At 37.1% G+C, this 20,246-nt stretch overlaps 1 protein-coding gene across 2 annotated transcripts in view; it reads right to left on the reverse strand.

Annotated features, from left to right (window-relative positions):
* Nucleotides 1-18,009, reverse strand: part of KCNJ3 (potassium inwardly rectifying channel subfamily J member 3) — a 127,066-nt gene extending 109,057 nt beyond the window's left edge. Inside the window, exons 1-3 of one of the 2 annotated variants that reach the window (XM_028510900.2) lie at nucleotides 16,256-18,009; nucleotides 14,782-15,535; nucleotides 4,555-4,771 (exon numbers count right to left, since the gene is read on the reverse strand). In XM_028510900.2, the coding sequence (XP_028366701.1) occupies nucleotides 4,555-4,771; nucleotides 14,782-15,480 (916 nt within the window). In that variant the 5' untranslated portion in view covers nucleotides 15,481-15,535; nucleotides 16,256-18,009. Of the gene's footprint in view, nucleotides 1-4,554; nucleotides 4,772-14,781; nucleotides 15,940-16,255 lie in introns of those variants that run through there. The other variant, XM_036023464.1, reaches the window with a different exon arrangement.
* Nucleotides 18,010-20,246: the final 2,237 nt, after the last annotated feature.

Below are 20,246 nucleotides of genomic sequence, written 5' to 3' on the forward strand. Positions count from 1 at the left end.
TCTAGTTCTAATGAGCCAAATCTGCAATGCTGTTTGCCTCTAACAGTGCTCTCTCTCCTGGGATAAGAAGCAAAGAGAGCAAAAGTTAGAGGCAACCTGTATTTAGTAATTGGCTGGATGAGCAAATAAGTAAAGGTTATTAATAAAGAGGCAAATCTTGTGTTCCTTGTTGGCAGTGAAAACCCAACTCATTTGAAGCAAGGACGACAACAATGGATGAGTCTGATCACTGAGGAGTATTTCCAAGGGAGGCGGGGAAGTAATTATTGTGACTCCTGAGCTGAAAACTAAAACTTTCAAGGAAATTAGAAAGCTTCTAATCCCTCAACTCCCCTTCCCCCACCCCAACCACTTCTGCTGAGACTATAGGAATGAAAAGAAGCAAAAACTAAATGAAATCAGAAGAGTCTCGTCAGCGCACTGCCGAAGTGAACGATCGCATATGTGTGCACGTGTGTGTGCATGTGTGTGTTGGGGATAAGTGGTGATGATGGAGGTATTACCACCAATGCAATAAAAAGTGGCACTGTAAGTGGCACTGTCTAAAGTTTTATTCATTTCCAACACATTAGGATCACTCATTTTTAAATAAACAGCTTGCAGAAAAAGTAATGCTGTTTTTTATGTTACTAAATTATTACTTTCATATAAATTCAGGCTTTGCTTTCTAAGCAAACTTTAGCACTTCTTGTTGGTGCAATGCAATCATCATAGTGCAGAGGTGGCCCTTCAACCTCTCTGACTTCTCCTCACCAACTCCACAAATTTTTCATCTGCTCCTACCACCTCCTCTTCTTTTAGTTCTTGGAATCAGCCAAGCAAGTTCTCAGCTAAGGGCCCCATCACCAGCTTTCACCAGGTCTGCCATGTTCTCCCTCCAGGTAGGTCCAGGAGTTCCTTCTTGACACTCAGGTCTCTGCTTAGGTGTTACCTCCTCAGAGATGCTGTCCCCAACTGTCAATATGAAGTAGCTTAGGATATATTCTTTATTCCCCATCACTTTGTTTTGTTTTTTACTCTTAACACATTTTATCTAGTAATATCTTGCATATTTGTGTTGTTATGTGGTCTGCCTCCTCCAGTTAGAATATAACCTCCAAGAGGAAAGGGATTCTGGCCATCTCGGTTGCCACTATATCACCAGCATTTCAAATACTTCTGCTCACACAGTATACATCCAAGTACTTAATGAATCAATAAATCATAAAAAATAGTAATTTAATGATAAATACAATAGAAAGTTACATCAAGTAAATATTCACAAAACTGTTACAAAAAGCAAAAGGGGTAAAAATGATATTATTGCTGTCTAAAAATATCCCAAAAGATCTTATCTGTCTTCTTCTAAGCAATAAATATTATGAGAAAGTAAAATTTATTGAGAATGAAAAAAAAAGAGAAAACATCCTTAAAATTGAATTTACATAAATGTAACTAAGATGATAAATAATCAAATGGACATAAAAATGTTTATGTTACTTTCACCAGGCCCAAGGAGGTCTGAAAATATAGGCATATTTTATAGTATTTGAACAGTGTGAGATTTAATTAGAGTAAATATAAAAACAAAATATCAGATAAATTTTTCACAAAATAATTTCTATAAATTGTGTATATGAAGTTTTTGCTTTTTTGTCTTGCTATATAGATCTAGAAAATAAGCTTAATTCTGAGGTTATGAGGAAGCAGATTTTAATCTCTTCTTCACAAAAAAGCAATCTCTAAATAAGAAATTCAATCTCCATTCAAGTTTTCATCTTGACTGTGAAAAGTATTCTCTGCCAGATCATTACATTGGTGTTGTTCTGTTTTAAAAGAGAGGTGGAAGGAAGTATTATAGCAAAACCTATAGTCCTAACAGATAATTTAATATTACAAAACTTCTAATACTTTATGTAAGACATTACATACTAACCATGATCCTTTGAAACATGAAGGCATGTAGGTTATATCAGGAATACATTGGTAAATATAAAAAACAACCTGCTTCAATATTCCCTTAAGATGCCCATGTAGAAGTCAAAACTCAAAGGAATTAATAAGGTAACCTCAGACAAATCCAGTATGAGAGACATTCTACAAAATACCTGTCCTGTACTCTCCAAGTATGTAAAGGTAAAGAACATAGAGTAAGATTGCAAAACTATTCCATCTTGAGACCAAGAAGACAAGCAAACAATTGCTGGGTATACTCCCTAAACTAATGTGAAACCAGGGGAGGAAAGAGCTATTATTCAAACTACTGGGACAACTAGCAACATTTGAATATTGGACTGAGAGCTAAGGGGTATTGTATCACTGTTAAATTTCCTGATTTTTTAAAACTGCACTGTGATTTTTTAGGGAAATGTTCTCATTCTTAACAAACAAACACAAATTGGAGATAAATAGGAAAAATGAATGAATAGATAGACTGGTGGATGGAATGAATGAAAGACTTTTAAGGCTGTCAAGTGAAACAGAAACTTTACTAATGTCAGTGACTAGAATAATAAAAAGCAATTGGTAGGTTATATGCAGGTATGCGAAGACAGAAGCATATATTATAAGAAATAAACCAATTAAAATGGCAGCGTCTGTTGTTTAAGTTACAATAATATATTATTATGTCAATAAATTACCAAAAATTGTAATTGCAATATAAGATTTTTTAATTAAAAGCCTTTGTAAATTGATTGTATTTTTATCACTATATGGCATTTTAGAAATTCACTATGGTTTCATTTAAATTTTAAGTTTAAAAACAAAATAAAGGGCTTAAACCACAAAATAGTCTACAGAAATCAAATTTCAGCTATAGATTGATGAGTTAAATATTCACTCACTAGCCCTGGCTGGTGTGGCTCAGTGGATTCAGTGCTGGCCTGTGAACAAGAGTCGCTGGTTCGATTCTCAATCAGGGCACATGCCTGAGTTGTGGGCCAGGTCCCCAGCTGGGGGTGCAAGAGTGGCAACCACACATTGATGTTTCCCTCTCTTTCTCCCTCACTTCCCCTCTCTCTGAAAATAAATAAATAAAATCTTTAAAAAACAACAATAATAAAACTGAATAAAAATAGTTTGCTTTTTAAAAAATATGTACTTACTATTCTTAAAAATCTTAGTTTTTATTTTTTAAAGATTTTATTTATTTTTAGAGAGAGGGTAAAGGAGGGAGAAAGAAGTAGAGAGAAACACCAATGTGTGAGAGAAACACTGACTGATTGCTTCTCACATACACCGCCCCAACCTGGGACCAAACCTGCAACCCAGGCATGTGCCCTAAGAATTGAACCAACAACCTTTCACTTCATGAGATGACACTCAACCAATTGAGCCACACTGGGCAGGGCAAAAATCTTTAATTACTATAATAAAATGCTAGAATATGACCACCAGTTTCAAGGTGGTTACTATATAATTCTTACTTTAAAAAGAAAGAAAAGAAGCTTATAGAGATTAATTATCTGGCCCAAATTTCAAATAGGTGTTATGTGACAGGCGTGGAAAAATTACAATGTCTTCTCCTTGCTCCTTGGACAAAGCTTTCTACCAAGGCAAAGAATATTTGTGTAAAATTTCTCATCTTGGTGTGAGGCTTGAATGTTTCCATGTTACTGCCAATGTTACTCTCAGTAATACTATAGTTTATACATAACAATTAGCATTTTAAGATTGTTAAAATAATATTGGTTAAAAGTGGAGAGCTAAAATATGTTTTGCTTTCTCATTACTTGTAAGAAGGATAAAACTCAATTGAGGTATGCATATATACATACATATATGTTTACAATTATGTTGACATTATATTATTTGTCTCAGACACCTATCAGATTCCAAACCAACTAGGCAATGCTTAGACGCCAAACAATATTCTCTGATTTATTGTTTCTTTCCTTTTGTCAAGAGTAACAAATTATATTTGGGATATACCAATGTTACTTTGCAAATTAGTGAATTAACACATAGCATGCTGCTTATCCCAAAGCAGAAAAAGAAGAAAAGCAGCTTTTAAAAATGTCTTGGTCAAGGTTCAGCTGGGGAAATATACTGACCCACTTTGAAATTAAAATGCTGCTTTAGCACATATGCCCACACGCGCACATGCACACACACAGGAAATTTTCCACTGAGGTTGCACATAGCAGCATATCAAAGCTCTGTCAGTGACAGCCTGAATCACCATCCCCTAGGCAAGAACGTGCATGCCGAGTTCAGGCTGCTCACTAATTACGCTGAATTTACTTTAACCTTAAATCTATAAAGAAAAATAGTGATTATGGAAAATACAATATTGTAATAAAAACAAAACATCATAATAATTTTTAAGAAGATGTCTCAGGTGCCTTTTTTTACAGTGAGTATTCCTGAGTTAATATTACACCTGTCATCATCATCACAGTCAATCTTCATATTAAAAGTAGTATCGATTTAATATTACAAGAAATGAAGCAAATCATTGCTTTCACTACTGTGAACAAGAAATTCAACCCAATTCATGACAAGTCTTGTGCATATAATATCATGTCATTATGAAATAAAGAAACTTGATGGCATATCTATGTTTTTACTCACCAGTTGTTTCCACAATGCCTTCTAGGATGACGACAATCTCGAACTGTTCAGTTTGCATGCTTCGCTGGGATAGGTCGTAAAAGGGGCTTTTGGCATCGATCACGTGGCAAATCGTGAGGGGGGAAACAAGAAAAAGTTGATCTGCCCCTGTACTAAAACCTACATCCAGTTCAAGTTGATCAAGGGGAAGGAACTCACCCTCAGGTGTCTGCCGAGACTAGACAAGCACACAGAGAAAGAGAAGAAATCACCACTTGTACTGAAATTTTCAAGGCACTCCAACAGTAATTTACATCATTGCCAACATTCTGCACTATCAATCATCTGAAACAAACTCCAGACAAATCATTCTGTAGCTATATTCTGGCAAATGGGCCGAAATCCCACAGAGCTCATGTGAAACATCCATGCATTATTTATAATATACGACTTACTATAATTACCATTTCCTAACTCATGAGCTTTGGAGAAATGCCTGGTCCAACAATGGCTGTTAGCACAAACTGTGCAATTGAATGTATGTGCTACTGCTTGACATAAATCACTGCATGATAACTCATTGAAGCCCAGAATTTTTCTCACAAAGCAAATAAGCAGGTGATTCTTACGGAGTTTGTTAAAGCTAAAAAAGTTTGGTCATAGTTTAGAAAGAGATTTATTTCATTATTACAAAGCAAAATTTAATAAATTATTTTCCAGGACTCTTGAAAAGTAACAAATATACATAAAATAGAATAAAAGAGTAAAGATATTATCATATTAAATTATGTTATATACATATCAGTTCACAGTAAAAATAAAAGGCAGATGCTGTTAACTTTCAAACTCCTAATAAATTGCATTAATGTTGTTCACTTCTCTATTAATTTTAGAATAGAGTGCAAAATTAGGCTAAAATGAAATTTTTAAAATCAAAATGCAATTTAATAATCTATATTGGATAGACTTTTGGTGTACTAAAACTTTCACAATTCAGTAGCATAAATATCAGTATAAATCACTGTAAACTTAATTGAATAAATTGCCTGCATGCTAAACTCTGAAAGAAAATTAAATATAACTATTGAAAATTAGCAAACCATGAAAGTAAACCTATATTTCTTTCCCAGTCATTTTTATCTTATTCTCTATACTGTTACTTATAAGGATCATGTATAAACGAATATTTAAGTTTATATAATGATGTTGATAAAATAAAGGATATGTTAAAAAGTTGCATACACAAAAATTTATTTGGTGTCAGGGTGGGTGGCTTGCTGTTTGTCAAACAGGGCTTGGAGACATCCAATATATTTTAACAGGCTCTTTGCAAAGCTAATTCAATAAACAAAATAGAATTTGTAACAGGTTTGTCCAAAGAAGTGGTAGTTTGAAGAAAAAACCCTTGCTCTCAAAATTCAAAAAAATACTCTGGCTTTTTATGTGGAGTAAATGAGTGTGAAAACACCCAGAAATGTATTTAGCAAGATGTTCTCCACAGCAAAACAAGATCAAGAATTTGAAATTGGTGGGCGATCCTGAAGGCAGCAATTGCTACAAAGAGTCTCAACAGCCAAATCAGTCAATTACAGAGACTACCTTGTAATTAATGATACTCAGAAATTTTACTTCTATGGAGAAAAGATCCAATGAAAACACTGAAAATATTTTTCTCTACCTTGTGAATACTTCATTTTAAAAAAAGACAAAGAAAAGATCACTGATAAGAAAAAAATCCATGAAAAATGCTGAAAGAGCAAAAATAAAAACAGCACCTCTACCAACCAATGTTACATAAAGCTAGGTATTTCTAAGCAAAAGAAGTCAATTATGTTTCTAAACGTATCCTCAAGTCATTAAAGTACAGATGAGACTAGCACCTTTCCAACCACACAGTTGTATAACAAGTATTGATTCATATAACACTGTAAAAAGCCAAAACTGAAGCTAATATAAACAAAAACAAAACCCTGTATCATTGCTCTCTCACCTACTAAGAAACAGGTGCTATATAAACACAAGGTGGTGCTCTGACGATTATAATTAATGTACAAACGGTCGTTTACTAACTATTCTAAGCTCAGCTTTTTCAGCGCTCGATGAAGGTATTCACAAAAATAATTCTTTAACTACTCAATTTCTTATTTATTTAAAAATAATTTTCCCCAAAGGAGGTATATTTTTCTAATGATTACATATGTACCTCAAAATTAAAGTTCATCTTCCTTTTATATATATACACACACATATATATTGTGTATTTATGCCTATACTTCATTCTAAAAGCTTTCAAGTAAGCAACTAACTTTTACACTCCCTGGTCATTCAATAACCTGTGTAAAGAAGTGGCTTAGAAACAGGCAGGCTATGAGAAGAATTGCGACCTAGAGTAAAAAACACTTTGGTTTTAGCAAAGTAGTTAATTCATAGATAATAATTTAAACTTAAATATACATGAACATGCTCTATTAAAACTCCATATACTTCCTGACATAAAAACAATCTATCCTATATTCTCAAAATTACAGCTAACCCCCACCCCCTTCACAGCTGTATGTACTATCCAAGTCTTGATAAGAAAAAGTTGACAGCTATATGTATTATGTGACACTTTGGATAAAGTGTAACACTGTATCTCTTTGGAAGTTGTTTTTCATGTTCATGTACTTTTCAAGTAAGTGAAATTCCCTGCATATTCATTGAAATTATTTCACAGCAGATATTCTATTACTTCTATTCTGTAATAGACTGAGAGCTTATAAATCACTGTAAATTAAATAGGACGCTCTTCTATTTATAAGAATGAAGGATGTGGTTTTAGTATGGAAGACACTTGGCATCATAGGGTTGTTTAAAGTCTGAGCTGCAGGTCAGAGCAAGGTTATGTCATCAGTGCTCAACCAAATTTGTATGATGCTCCAGAAACCTACATGTGCCTGTACAATCACAGTACATTTTCAGAAGCATACACTTCTACTCTAGGCTTACAGGAAATTCTAATCTAGGTTTTTCTAATTCTGATGCAATTCCAGAGTTTTCTGGTGCAAAGGCAAAAAAAAATGCTCAGTTAGTTTTAAGTCTCTTGACTTGTATAAGCAGGAGAGAACTTTTGTTTCAGGAACTGTGATACACACATGTATAAGAAAAGAAAAAAAGGAGGAGCCCTGTATGCACCTTTATAAAATTAAACCATGATCTTTACCTTGAATATATAATAAATCAGTAGCATTGATATTGTATCAGTTCCTGTCAATTTACCTGTCAATTACCATATGTGCCCAGAAATTTTGCTAACAGACATAAGAAATGTTAGATAAAATCTAATTTAACCTTTATTATCTTAATAATGTTGATATAAGAAGAAATCTTCAATTTATAGAACAGTTTGTTGATGGTCCAAATTATCTCCTTTAGCTCTATAAACCTCCTAATTTCAAATAGAACACAGAACCATAATTACTTTCTAGATAAAAATGTGTAAGCAGGTATGATGGAAATCAACAATCACTCAAAACAATTGCTAAGGATGGAAAATAATGCAGTAAATTATTGAATTTCTAAAGACTGGATAACTCAAGTTGACTTCCATTGATAAAATAATCACTTAGAATCACAAAATTATTGAATGAATAAGAAAGCATAAAGATATCGAAGAAAATTTATGGGAAATTGGCAATTCCTAGAAATTTAGAACATAATTTAAAAACACTAGAACTGGAGGTAGATTTGATACAACTTTTATTTTCAGTTGAATGGAATTTGGAGAAGGCAATAAAGATCTTTCCACCATTTGAAAGGCTTTCTGGTTGACGAAATTATAACAAATGTTGGGCGTTAAGAGAAAAATCAAAGAAATCTAAAGTTTGTTTACCCTTACTGTACACAAAATTTATAAGTAGAATATCATGGATTTTTTAAATGATTTTATAAAATTTAGATGGTGAAATCACTTTTAAGTTATATTTCCTAAGAAAAACATTGCTATTTAAAAGTAGCACTTCTATTATATACATTTTAAATCATATGCAAATAAATGTGTAGAATTTAAGACTTGTTCCTCACTCTATATTTACAGGTAGGTATTCATCCCAGAGAAGCAGCTAATGTCAAATGACTTTGAACTGAGAGTCCAAAAAAGGCCTACAAGATAATTAATTACAATTCTGACTACCAGAGGAAAGGATTTAAGTCACAGATGCCTAGAAGGGACTGTCATGACATTCCCTATCATGTACTCTACTTTCATATTACAAATAGAAAATTGTTGAGTGCTGGCTCAAAAAAGTGTGCACTTGCACACACACACAACTAGGATACACATTTAGCTCTGCCCTGGCATAAGCAGATTCATGTTTGGCCATCCTCCTAGGATGTTTGTGACCAGTTGTCCACACTTATTTAGCAAGAACACACTTCTATGCAATCAGTATCTTTGCTACCTTTGCCCCATCTCTGTAACCTACACTCTGCTCTAATTATAACCATTGTGTTTTTTCCTATTTCCAGGGGAGGCTGAAGGAATTATGAATAAAGCATTTAATCACTAACATCTGACCCATGAGATTTATCTCTATCACATTCTAAGGCTTGATCCACACCCTATCACCTCCCACAAGTCTCTACTGCAGAAAAGCACGGAGGGCCAGTGGTCAGGAAAGGGCAAGAAAGAAAAGGAAATGAGGCACAGCTGGAGAGGGGAAATCATTCTTGCCTACCACCTCCCCATGATTTTCCCTGCAACAATTTCACTTCTCTTCTTTAAACGTGTGTGTGTGTGTGTGTGTGTGTTCAATATATGTTGAAGTCAGGAAGAAAATACATGGAATGAGGTCAGAGTATCTCTTGGAGCACAAAGTAGGAAATGAGCCAAAAGGCCAGTACCAGGATAAAGAACAGAAAATGCCTTGTGACTCAAAGCAGTTCTGACAATGGTTTTGGGAATCAGACCAAAATTAAAGTCTGGTAGAGAAGTATGTGGATGATAATTTTGTCTGGACCATCTACAGTTAAAGCCCATATTTCTTTGACTCCTTAAGCTTACTGTTCCATCAATATCAGCTGGAAAAAACTATGACCAACATCAAATCCAAAATAAATAATTTTAATGTTAAGCTTCTTATCTCATCAATATATATCTGGTTTATAAAAAGAAAGTACCTCAAGGCATGCAAAGTAGTTTGTGTTTTAATAAGTTATGGGAGACTTTTATACCATTCAAATGAAAGAATTTTACAATTCTTTGGGACTCTTTTATAGAATTTATAATAACTGTGGACAGAATTTGTATCTTAAATGCACATTTCCCTCCTACTCACAAACACTCTCAGGTTCATCAAATGCTTTTTGCTGCTTCTCTTTATCATTACTCCTGACCTACTGCTGTTTATTTCTGGGTCTTTATGTCCCTTACTTCTATTCACACTGCATTCTCTTGAGTACAAGCCACCCTGTACTTTTCAGTATTATATTAAAAATAAAGAACAAAAGGAAACAAAACATGTTACTACTATTTTTAAAAATAATAACAATGATAGATTTTAAAAGGAACACAAGTTCTATGTCTATTGGAATTATTGTACTTGTGTTAGAGAATGCAAAGCTAGACTAAACAAGAATTATTTTTTACAAAGTCATAATCTATGTAAAAAAATCACCCACATTATAAGATATAGTTCCAAGAACTTTCGGAGACTTAGCTCTAGACTCCCTGAGTATTTTTATTAGCAGCTCATATGATGATCAGAAAAAATTATTTTTGTGATAGATATTTATTTATGGCTTTAATTTTTTAAGAAGTTAGCTAATTATCTCAAGATTAAAACTAAAGTGCAAATTAGCTCAATCAGTGAAAAGAATTAATCATACAAAATAATGTCATACAAAGTCAAAAGCATGATTGCATTTAAGTGCAAAGTATGAAATGAAGAGAAACTAGTAAATATATGAAAACAAAATCTAGGAATCATGTGTCCAGAAATCATTGTGGTTAAAAGTTTAATATAATATTAAGACATACAAAGAAGATGAAGAGTTTATTGGTATTTCAGACAATAGTTTTGTTTTTTATTGCATCTTCACTTGAGCACATTTATATGAGAAAACCAGATAGCAGCCAGTTGTGAGTATCCATACAAATTAAGAATTTCAAAAATGAGTACAAAAATAATGTATGTGATATACTAGAAGACGACTGTCCACCAGTCCAATAAGTGAGAGTTAAGGGCGGCACAACTGATCTCCCAGGAAAGAAAGACAGACTATCTGCAATAAATAAAATCATAAAGAAATAAAATTACACTTTCATGGGAAAAATTTCTCCTAATCTCTTATTTCAAAATAAAGATCCAACAATAGTTCATTTTATGTTTACTTTATGTAAATTAGGATTAAGTGAGTGCCTATATGTCACACATATATGATGACTAGTGAATAATAAGTTTGTCAATTCTTGAATAACATATCAAAGAATTATTTAAATTTTCCTTAACAAGATGTAAATCTGGGCAATCATCCTTTAGCATTAGATTTGTAGAAAGGCGTAAGTGAAATTTCTGAATCCTTTATACCCAACAATAAATAACAGGTCCAGCTTTTAGCTATTAATTTCAACTTCCTAATCCAGGCACTTTTATTACAACTTTCAACTAGATGATATATTAACTTAATATGACTATCCTATTCATTAGTCCCTTTGCTTTAGGTTAAAAAGAGAAAAGACAAATAAAATGAATTGAAAATTCTAATAAAAATTCAACATGGAGACAAAAGAGGAAAAGTAGAATATTCATCTCAAAAGAGCTGATAAAGTTATGTATTTTAATGCAAAAAAATAACTTTATATTATATTCTTTGATTTTTATTTAGTTTTTCCTTTTTTATTTTCTGAGAAGAAGTAGGACCGACTACTCCAGGCATAATACTGGAAAACCTATATTTGAATATAGAAATAAATTTCAGTATTTGCAAGCTTAGAAGGCAAGAATAGAGTTGAAATAAAATTTGCTTTCATATACGTAAATAACAATTAAAAATTGTGCAGAAAAGTTATTTTAAAACTTTCATTAAAACTTCAAGAATTCAAAAAATACACATGGAAATTTTTATAGTAGCAAGGATTAGAAAGTCATATCCATGTTCTTAAATCTTCCCCAAAATAGAAAATGCCTTGTAGTCATTAAATAGATATTTTATATTAATACCAAAAAATAAATATTCAACAAATGAAAAAGCAATAAAAATATAAAGTAGGGCAAAAGTAGGTTTACAGTTGTTTGTATGTACAATAATACAATAATTAATTAATAATGCAAGAATAAACACTGTTTCACATACTCACAACTGTAAACCTACTTTTGTCCAACTCTGTACAAATTAAATTCGGTTAACAGGAATAACATACATAAACTACAATTGGTACCATTAAATATAATGGGCTTCAGTTCCTTAAAATTCTGTATAATTCTCTGTATTAAGGATGCATAAATCTTATATTTAAAATGTCAAAGAGGGGTTTTAGGAGGAAATTGAATATGTGTAGTGATATTTAAGAAGAAGACTGTGTAAGACTGATGTCAATATAGTACCATTATATGATTTTGGTATAGCCTCTCTTAAAATACACAGTCGGTTGTTTTAGGTCACTTCATGTCAGTCCCTAACAAAAACGAATGAGAGAAACTTACTAAAAGGAAATCTCCCACCTAATGTTGCTGAATGTTACCAGTTCCCTAACAAAACATGACTCCTTTTTAATAAAGTCTAAGAAAATGATGTAGAAATTATGAAAATTCATCTAAATTTTGAAGGCTACAAGAAAAATCAGCTTCGAACAAACTATACTAACTGGCTGGCTGAAGAGCTGATTAGGAGACTAATCGACTCCTTGCTTCACAAAATTCAAGACAAAATTTCACCATAATTTTGTTTAAGTATAAATTGACAAAACATATCAATCATTTTAACTTCTAGCAATGATAGCTTCCTAACAAATCCAAAGCAACGGATTTAATAGGAATATTTTACATATTATTTTAATTAGATGTTGCTGTTTTATCACCTTGTGTTGATATAGCACCTTAATCCAAATTTGCCAACACTATAAATTTTTATTTTTATTTTTCAGTCAGGACATTCTTTCAGGTATATGTACCACATGGTCCTGTACATAGAACTCATTATCAGTGTTCTGAACCACTGTAGAGACTAAATAATTCAGATTCATTGTACCTGAAGAGGGTGAGAAGGGGGGTTGTAGGGGGAGGACAGAACAAAAACAAACAGAAAAGAACTGGCATGTAGATTAATGCTAATTATTTCTGGCTTTCTTAAAATAAAATTTAATAAACTTTAAAAACATCAAAAATATGCTGGCTTGAAAGAATATTTGCTTTCATAAATGAGTTTATATGTTTGAAAACCCTGAGAACAGAATGTAAACTGATCTTTAAAGTCTAATTTTAAATTCCCAATAGACCAATCAATATGGTAATCTACTCCTTCAATAAGAATCTACAAAGTGACACACAAACACGGATTCCTTGACAGAGACTTCTGCACTGTATTAACAAAGTGCTTCTCTCTTTGCAGTGGGCCTAATATCATAGAGGGATTACACCTCTTGCTCTATTCATAGAAACAAGCACGCACAACAAATGCCACTGCGATGAACATGTCTACAACACAACTGCTTCACCTGACACAAGCAACTCCTTCAGTTCAAACAGTGGGCAATATGCAAAGTTAAATTTAAAAAAAAAAATGCATGCAGCTCATTGCAGTTAATTACACAAAATGTAATCTGTTCAAAATATTTATTTATAGCTATCTTAATGAACATATTAATCAGAATCAGTTGGAAAATTTTTCCACTCTGCCACACAAACTTTAGTTTATACACTATCCACAGCATAGTTACTACGCACAGGATGTGGAATGACAGGACCGCTGAACTGCTTTAATTCTAACAACTTACTAAACCACATGGTCAAGAGTCATTAGGGTAAGATCTTATACATGAACAATGAAAATGACAAAAGGGTCAAACTTTTTAAAAGCACCTTGGATAACTTTCAATTACAACAGAAGCTGAGATTGTGTAAAACAATATATACTTGTAGAGTGGAAACTGAAATTTCAAAAGCAAAACCCTCAGCTTATACATTTACCGGATTTTCATTTTATTAACGCTCAATTCTGAAACTGGTTCCTTATGAAACCTGAGATAAATTTTCAAGATTTTCTTTGAGGTTATCTTTTTTAAATGTATGAACACTTGAAAACTGCCTAAGGTAAATCCCTCAAGAACAGGAATTGTAAATAACACCTAGAGAACCGGTGTTATATCTTGTTTCCAGACTCTAATCGGGTGAGTGATCAGGGTGGGCTTCTCTCCTTGTTTGTAGCAGTGCCCTCTAACGACTAGATGAACCCTGCTTTAATAACCACTCTAGGTGCAATTTGTTTTAGCATCCACACTGCTGATGGTAGGGAAGCAATCTTCTTTAATGGATGCTGAAAAGCTTCAAGTGAAATCTGTAATTGACAAAGGCTTCATAGAAATAGGCAATTGAGAATAAAATTAACAAGAGGCTCTACAGGAAAAGCACTCAAGCTTTCACAAAATACTTCTCTAGGAAAATATTTAGTAAAAATAAAAAATTTAAAGAACCAGGTGTTGTTTCTTTCATTTTATTAACTGTTTCTCAGGTCTGCATGCTCATTAAAAACATGGCCATAGATAGACTCGATGTTATTGGGTGAAGAGGAATATTGTTGATATTATTGGGCGCAGGGATGGGTGACAATAAAGGAAGGCAAGCCTTAAGTAAAAATTTGGAGTAGGTTCAGCACCTATTTCTTCAAAATCAAAGGTGCTCAATTTTCATAAACCAAAGTTAATGAAGTATTGACAACAAATCAAAAGAGTTCTAAAAAGCAAAGCAACAAGGGTAATGCAGAAAACAGGGCAAACTCATTCACCTTTGGCCTCCAGGAACCTCCACCACACCTTAGGTGTCACTAGTGCAGAAAGCGATACAAGCACAATGGAATGATGGGTATAAATAACAGCACCGGAGTGAGTGGGAAAATAACAGTAGAATCCACTGTGCTTTCTTTGCCCAAGCGTCCAGCTTCGCCCTCCCCAAAGGAAGTTTACCTGTGACAAAAGGTGAGACTAGGGGGCTGGGGTGGTTCTCAGGTTGGAGGGTTGGCGGTTGCCAGGTGGGGAAGGGGGCGGGTCGCACTTACTTTGAGTAGCTTGCAGCGGATCTGCGCGGAGACCATGTGGCTGTTGCGCAGGTTACCCACCCGGAACATAAGCGTGAGTTTTCCGTCCCTCATGGAAATCACCGCGTGCTCACTAAACATAAGGGTCTCCGCACGCTTCTTGGGCTGGGACATCTTGATGAACATGCAGCCAATGAGGAAGGCGTCCACGATGGAGCCGAGGATGGACTGGAAGAGGAAGAGGATAATGCCCTCGGGGCACTTGTCGGTGATGTAGCGGTAGCCATAGCCGATGGTGGCCTCGGTCTCGATGAAGAAGAGGAAGGCAGAGGGGAAGTTGTAGACATTGGCCACGCAGGGTGTGTAGTTGCCGACATGGGCTTTGTTTAGGTCACCCCGAGTGTAGGCGATCACCCACCACATGGACGCCATGAAGAGCCAGGCCACGGTGTAGGTGAGGATGAAGATGAAAAGGTTCCAGCGCCACTTGAGGTCCACCAGGGTGGTGAAGAGGTCCGAGAGGTAGCGACTCGTCTCGCTGCCCAGGTTGCCGTGCTGTACATTGCACCGGCCGTTCTTGTCCACGAACCGCTGCCGCTTCTTCTTGGGCACAAGCTGCTGCGGGCCCTGGCCCGGCCCCTGGGGCTGCAAGCCCGAGCCGCTGGACGAGGTGGTTACTACCTGGTAATCGTCCCCAAATTTCCTTCGGAGTGCAGACATAATACGGAGGGGCGAGCCAGATTCAAACGCGAAGTGAAGGCGCAGGAGCCGAGCGCTGCAAACCAGCACCAATGAGAAGGTGGGGGCGGGGGAGAAAGGGGGGACAAAAAACGAGCCCGCCTGGGTTGGGGGGCGCACCCGGCAGGTAGCCGCGGTCTCTGCAGACGCCTCTGCTCCCCTGGGACGGAGGCTTTCCTCCGAAGTGAGTCTTAAAAAAGTGTTCTCCCGCGCTCAGGGCTGGAGGGATGCAAAGACCACAAGCGCAATTTTGCCTCCAAGCTTTTCGAGGCTTCTCTTTTCTCCCCCCACCACAGGCATCCCGGGCTACCTCTTGCCTTCCCCCAGCCCTACAGACTATCCTGCAGCACTCCCAAACTGACTCTTTTAAAATTTATAGTTGGCAAGCGAGTTCCACGCCACCTGACAACTCGCCAGGCTGCCGAAGCTTCGCTACCTGCTTGGACCAGACCCTCCCCCCTCCCCGCCGCTCCCGGATCGCCCGCCCCCCTCCCCACCCCGGGGCTGCTCTCGGCTGCCCCCAGCACTCCCGCCTCCTATCTTTTAGCCAAAATCCCTCCCAAAGACATGTTTGCCGAGGATTAGTGCAACACCCACTGCCCACGCCCGCTTCAGACTCCAGAGACCTGTCCGCCTGGCGTCCGCCTGACGCTGAATTTCCGTGGGCGCCACCAGGTCCCTCCAGCGGACCCTCACAGCCCCAGGCCGCCCCCGCTTGCAGCGGAGACGCGGCGGTGCAAGAAACCAGAGCACTCACCCCGCTGGAGTCGGCGCAGCGGGCTGCAGCGGCAGCTTGGCCTCGCACCCAATTCTCAGGGCTGTTTTCCTCGCCCCCACTTTTCCGGCTTTACCACGATGGGGGTGCCAATGCAGATCCCTTGAGGTCCGAAATTTCCAGAGGGTACGAAGCTGCCCCCACCAGAAGGATCCTGGAACCCCGGGCACAAACTGATTTGGGCGCGGGACTTGGGGGTTCCTTGGTGCCGTGCTTTCCTAGCAGGCGACAGTGGCACTGCTGTAAGTAAGGGGTTCGAGTCTCAGCTCCTGGTCACTTTCAGGTTAAATAGTAGTGCCACTCCAGCTTGTGCTCTGCTTCACTGTGCTTGCCCTTGCTTCTCCCTTCCTCGGTTTTTCTACTCCTTTTCGGTGGCCCAGGTAGAAGATGCCAGGCGGCCGTGGGAGCGACTGGAGAGCGGTGTTTGTGCTGGTGCGTGTGATCAGCTGCAGAGCTGCGCTAGCCCCGCCTGTCCCTGCCTTCTCCGGCTGTTCCACACCAGTATGAATTGCACCTCCGCGCCTCAGTTGAGCCTGCAGTGTCTGGCAGCTCCAGAAAAAGCGAGCCCCTCCAGCCACAAGCGACTTTCAGTGGGCTCCCAAACACCAGCCAACACTTCGCCCTTCTCTGCGTTAGGCAGAAAGCCCTCGGCAAGCAGCAAATGCTCCTCTCTGAAAGCAAAGGAGTGCAGTGAGTCCATATCTAGGGCTCTCATTTAAATGGATGCCTGGATTTAGGGTACACTATAGAGACCACAACTAGCTCCAAGATAAGCATGTTCAGAACTTAAAGCTGCAAGTAGCTGGGGGGGGGGGGGGGGGTTAGGATGGGAACAGAAAGGAAGGGATACACTCATAGGAAAGCTCATAATCTTTCCTGAAGATGGCTCTATTAAAAAAGTTTCAGCATGTCCAGAGTTAATGTTGTGGCTGTAATTGAGGGAAGAAGCCTGGATTTTAATGGCCCAGGCTTGGCAGTTAACTTAATGGAGGGGCAAAGGGCAGAAATAGCTAATATGGTGCCCATATGTAAATACCAGCTTATTTACCACACATCATGTTTGTTTTAAAAATGCCATGGTATCTTGTGGCATATTCAGTACATTCAGTCCATTTACAATTGTGTAAAATTGACTTTGTTGGAAAAATCATCAAATTCTGATATTATTATACCAAAGGGCTGCGATAAGACTCCTAAACAAAGGAAAATAAGTACACACTCACTCGACTGATTCTCTGTTTACAGGCACTCCCCCTCTACCTCTCTGCCCCTAAACCCTAGTGCAGGCAAGCATGTGTCACCTTCTCAGACATAAGCCGGACTCTTCACCAGTCCTTTCAGTTAAAACAGCTACTCAATTACAGACTCTTCTCCTGTGGGCTGGTCAGTACCTCCTTGTTAGCCCTCAGGGTTACCTAACAAGGGAAAGTGACACTGGAAAGTGGAAACTGCTCTGGTCCTGGAATCGTAAGGCCTGATTTGTGTTCTGGCCCTCCCACTCACAAACTGTGTGACCTTGAGCAAGTAGCTAGGAGTTGTGGGCCCCAGCACTCTTCTCTGAAAAATTGGAAGTTTCAACATATTCCCAAAATTAGTATGGAAAAAGAGAATGAATGTGGTTTTATTAACTATTTTTGCTGTGAGGGATGTTATTTACTGGACTGTGAAAATTCAATAAAGCCAAGAAGATATTAGAAATGAATTTTTGGAGTTGGTCCCATCTGGTGAACTAACGCATTGTATGAGTATTGTCTTCTCATCCCTGAATGCTCTCTCCCTATCTCACTATGCTTCTGAAACCCACAGAAGCATAATCCCCATTCTTTCACCTTTGTGCTATATGTTTCCTCTTTCTGGAATGTTCTTGCCCTGCTAATCCATGTTGCTGACTCCTTCTTTCATTCAACCCAAATGCTTCCTCCTAGGGAGATTATTACTAGCCCAGGTAATTCCTTTCATATCAGCTCAGTTCACATTCTTTGCAGCACTTTTTTCCCCCTAGATGCTGCAGTCTTCATTTTTTTGCTGTTCTTCTCCCCTTACATCACAGTCCAATCTCTACAAGAGCAAGAACCTTGTCTCTCATGTTCACTGCTCTGTTCTCAACACCTAGAGCATAGTCTGCCGTAGACTAGGTCCACAATAAATATTTGTTGGATCAATAACATGTACCAATCCACACCACTCAAAACTCTGTCAAAACTCTCTCTGAATAATACAAAATTAAAAGTTACCATTAAAGCAGGTCACATACATGATTTAACATAAAAGAACATGTAAATAAAAGGTAGTACTTCCTTGCCTCTTAGGTAAAATTAATATTCAATCAGTTGCCAAATTATTTTCATCGTACCACTTGAGTATGTTTCACATGAGTTTCCCTCCTCCTTTAAAGAATGCTACTATCTTCAAATCTCCATTTCATTTTAGTCCAAATATGAATGATTTTCTTGCCTTGAGTCTTTTACTCCTTCAAACTGTCCTAGATGGTATTACAAGATATATTTCATTAGAATCATAAAGGTTTAGCAAAGAAATGGAAACTAAAGAGTTCTCTAATTACTTCATTTGATTATTTCATTTACAAGTCTTTAAAGATTCCAATGTTGAAAAAAAGCTTTTCTATGAAAAACCTTTGTCATTTTTCAACAAACAAATTTGTAAACAAATAACTTTATTCTTCAAGAGACATAGTCTAATGTAATCCTCTCATTTACCAAATAAGCAAATTGAAGTTAGAAAGAGAATGTAAGTTGCTCAAGGTCAGAGTTGGTAAGTGGAAACTTTGAGATTTGAACCCAGAACAATGTACCTCCAGAACCTGGATGCTCTGTCATCTTTTACCAGGTGCCTAGAAGGGAATCTAGGAGTTCTCTTTCATAACCAGAGCCTTCCTCCACTATGTCATGCTTCTCCTGTAGGTGGAGATCTCAGGTCCTCCAAAATATGCCTAACCTGTATTTCCCAAAGATCTCACGTCCTCCAAAATATGCCTAACCTGTATTTCCCAAATTATCTGCTACCTTCACTTTACTATGGGCAATACTCTGGCCAACTTTGTTACTGATTTCCTAAACATGCCCTACATTAACTTCATTTGCTCAATTTCTTTCTTGTCTCTTTTTTTTAAAGATTTTATTTATTTATTTTTTAGAGAGGGAAGTGAGGGAGAGAGAGAGCGAGAGAGAGAGAGAGAAACATCAATGTGCAGTTGCTGGGGGTCGTGGCCTGCAACCCAGGCATGTGGCCTGACTGGGAATTGAACCTGCAACACTTTGGTTCACAGCCCGTGCTCAATCCACTGAGCTATGCCAGCCAGGGCTTCTTTCTTGTCTCTTAAGTACACTTTTCTATCCTTGCAAATTCCAAATCAGCATCACTAGTGAAGGAAATCATTTCTTTAGCTTTTTTATTCAATGCCACCTCCCTCATGAAACTTTACCTTATGCTTCCACTAACAGAAATCTCATTTCCCTAAATTTGTCATGTGGCTTTTTTTTTAAACTTTCTAGCCTGTATTCGAGCTCAGAATTCAACAGGATTTCTTCTAAAAACATCCTGAGCACCCACCTTATAATATGTTGGTACCATTTAGTACTCCAGTTATTCAAGTTTGCCTTGCACATGGTAAATATTTAATACATTTTTAAAGAGAACTAAAACTTATTGAGCCTGCTTTAATGTGCCAGGCAACATGCTTGGTGCTTGGAACTTTACAGTTACTGCTTCCATTGCATAGCTGGAAAAACAGTAGAACAGGTATTTCAAAACATATCTTCTTATTTTCAAGTTCCTTATTCTTTTAAAGAAATAGCACTGCCTGATATGCTAAATATTTTGGGGGGATGCCATCATGTCACACTTTAAATGTGACTGAGCCTTGACCTATCTGTGGCATTAAGTCTAACTCCTTGAAATATTTAGAGATGAACCAAACTCATCTTCCCCTGTCAGGACAGCTGCTTTCATGATG

The sequence above is a fragment of the Phyllostomus discolor genome, chromosome 4 (genome assembly GCF_004126475.2).
Source record: "Phyllostomus discolor isolate MPI-MPIP mPhyDis1 chromosome 4, mPhyDis1.pri.v3, whole genome shotgun sequence".
Taxonomy (NCBI): Eukaryota; Metazoa; Chordata; class Mammalia; order Chiroptera; family Phyllostomidae; genus Phyllostomus; species Phyllostomus discolor.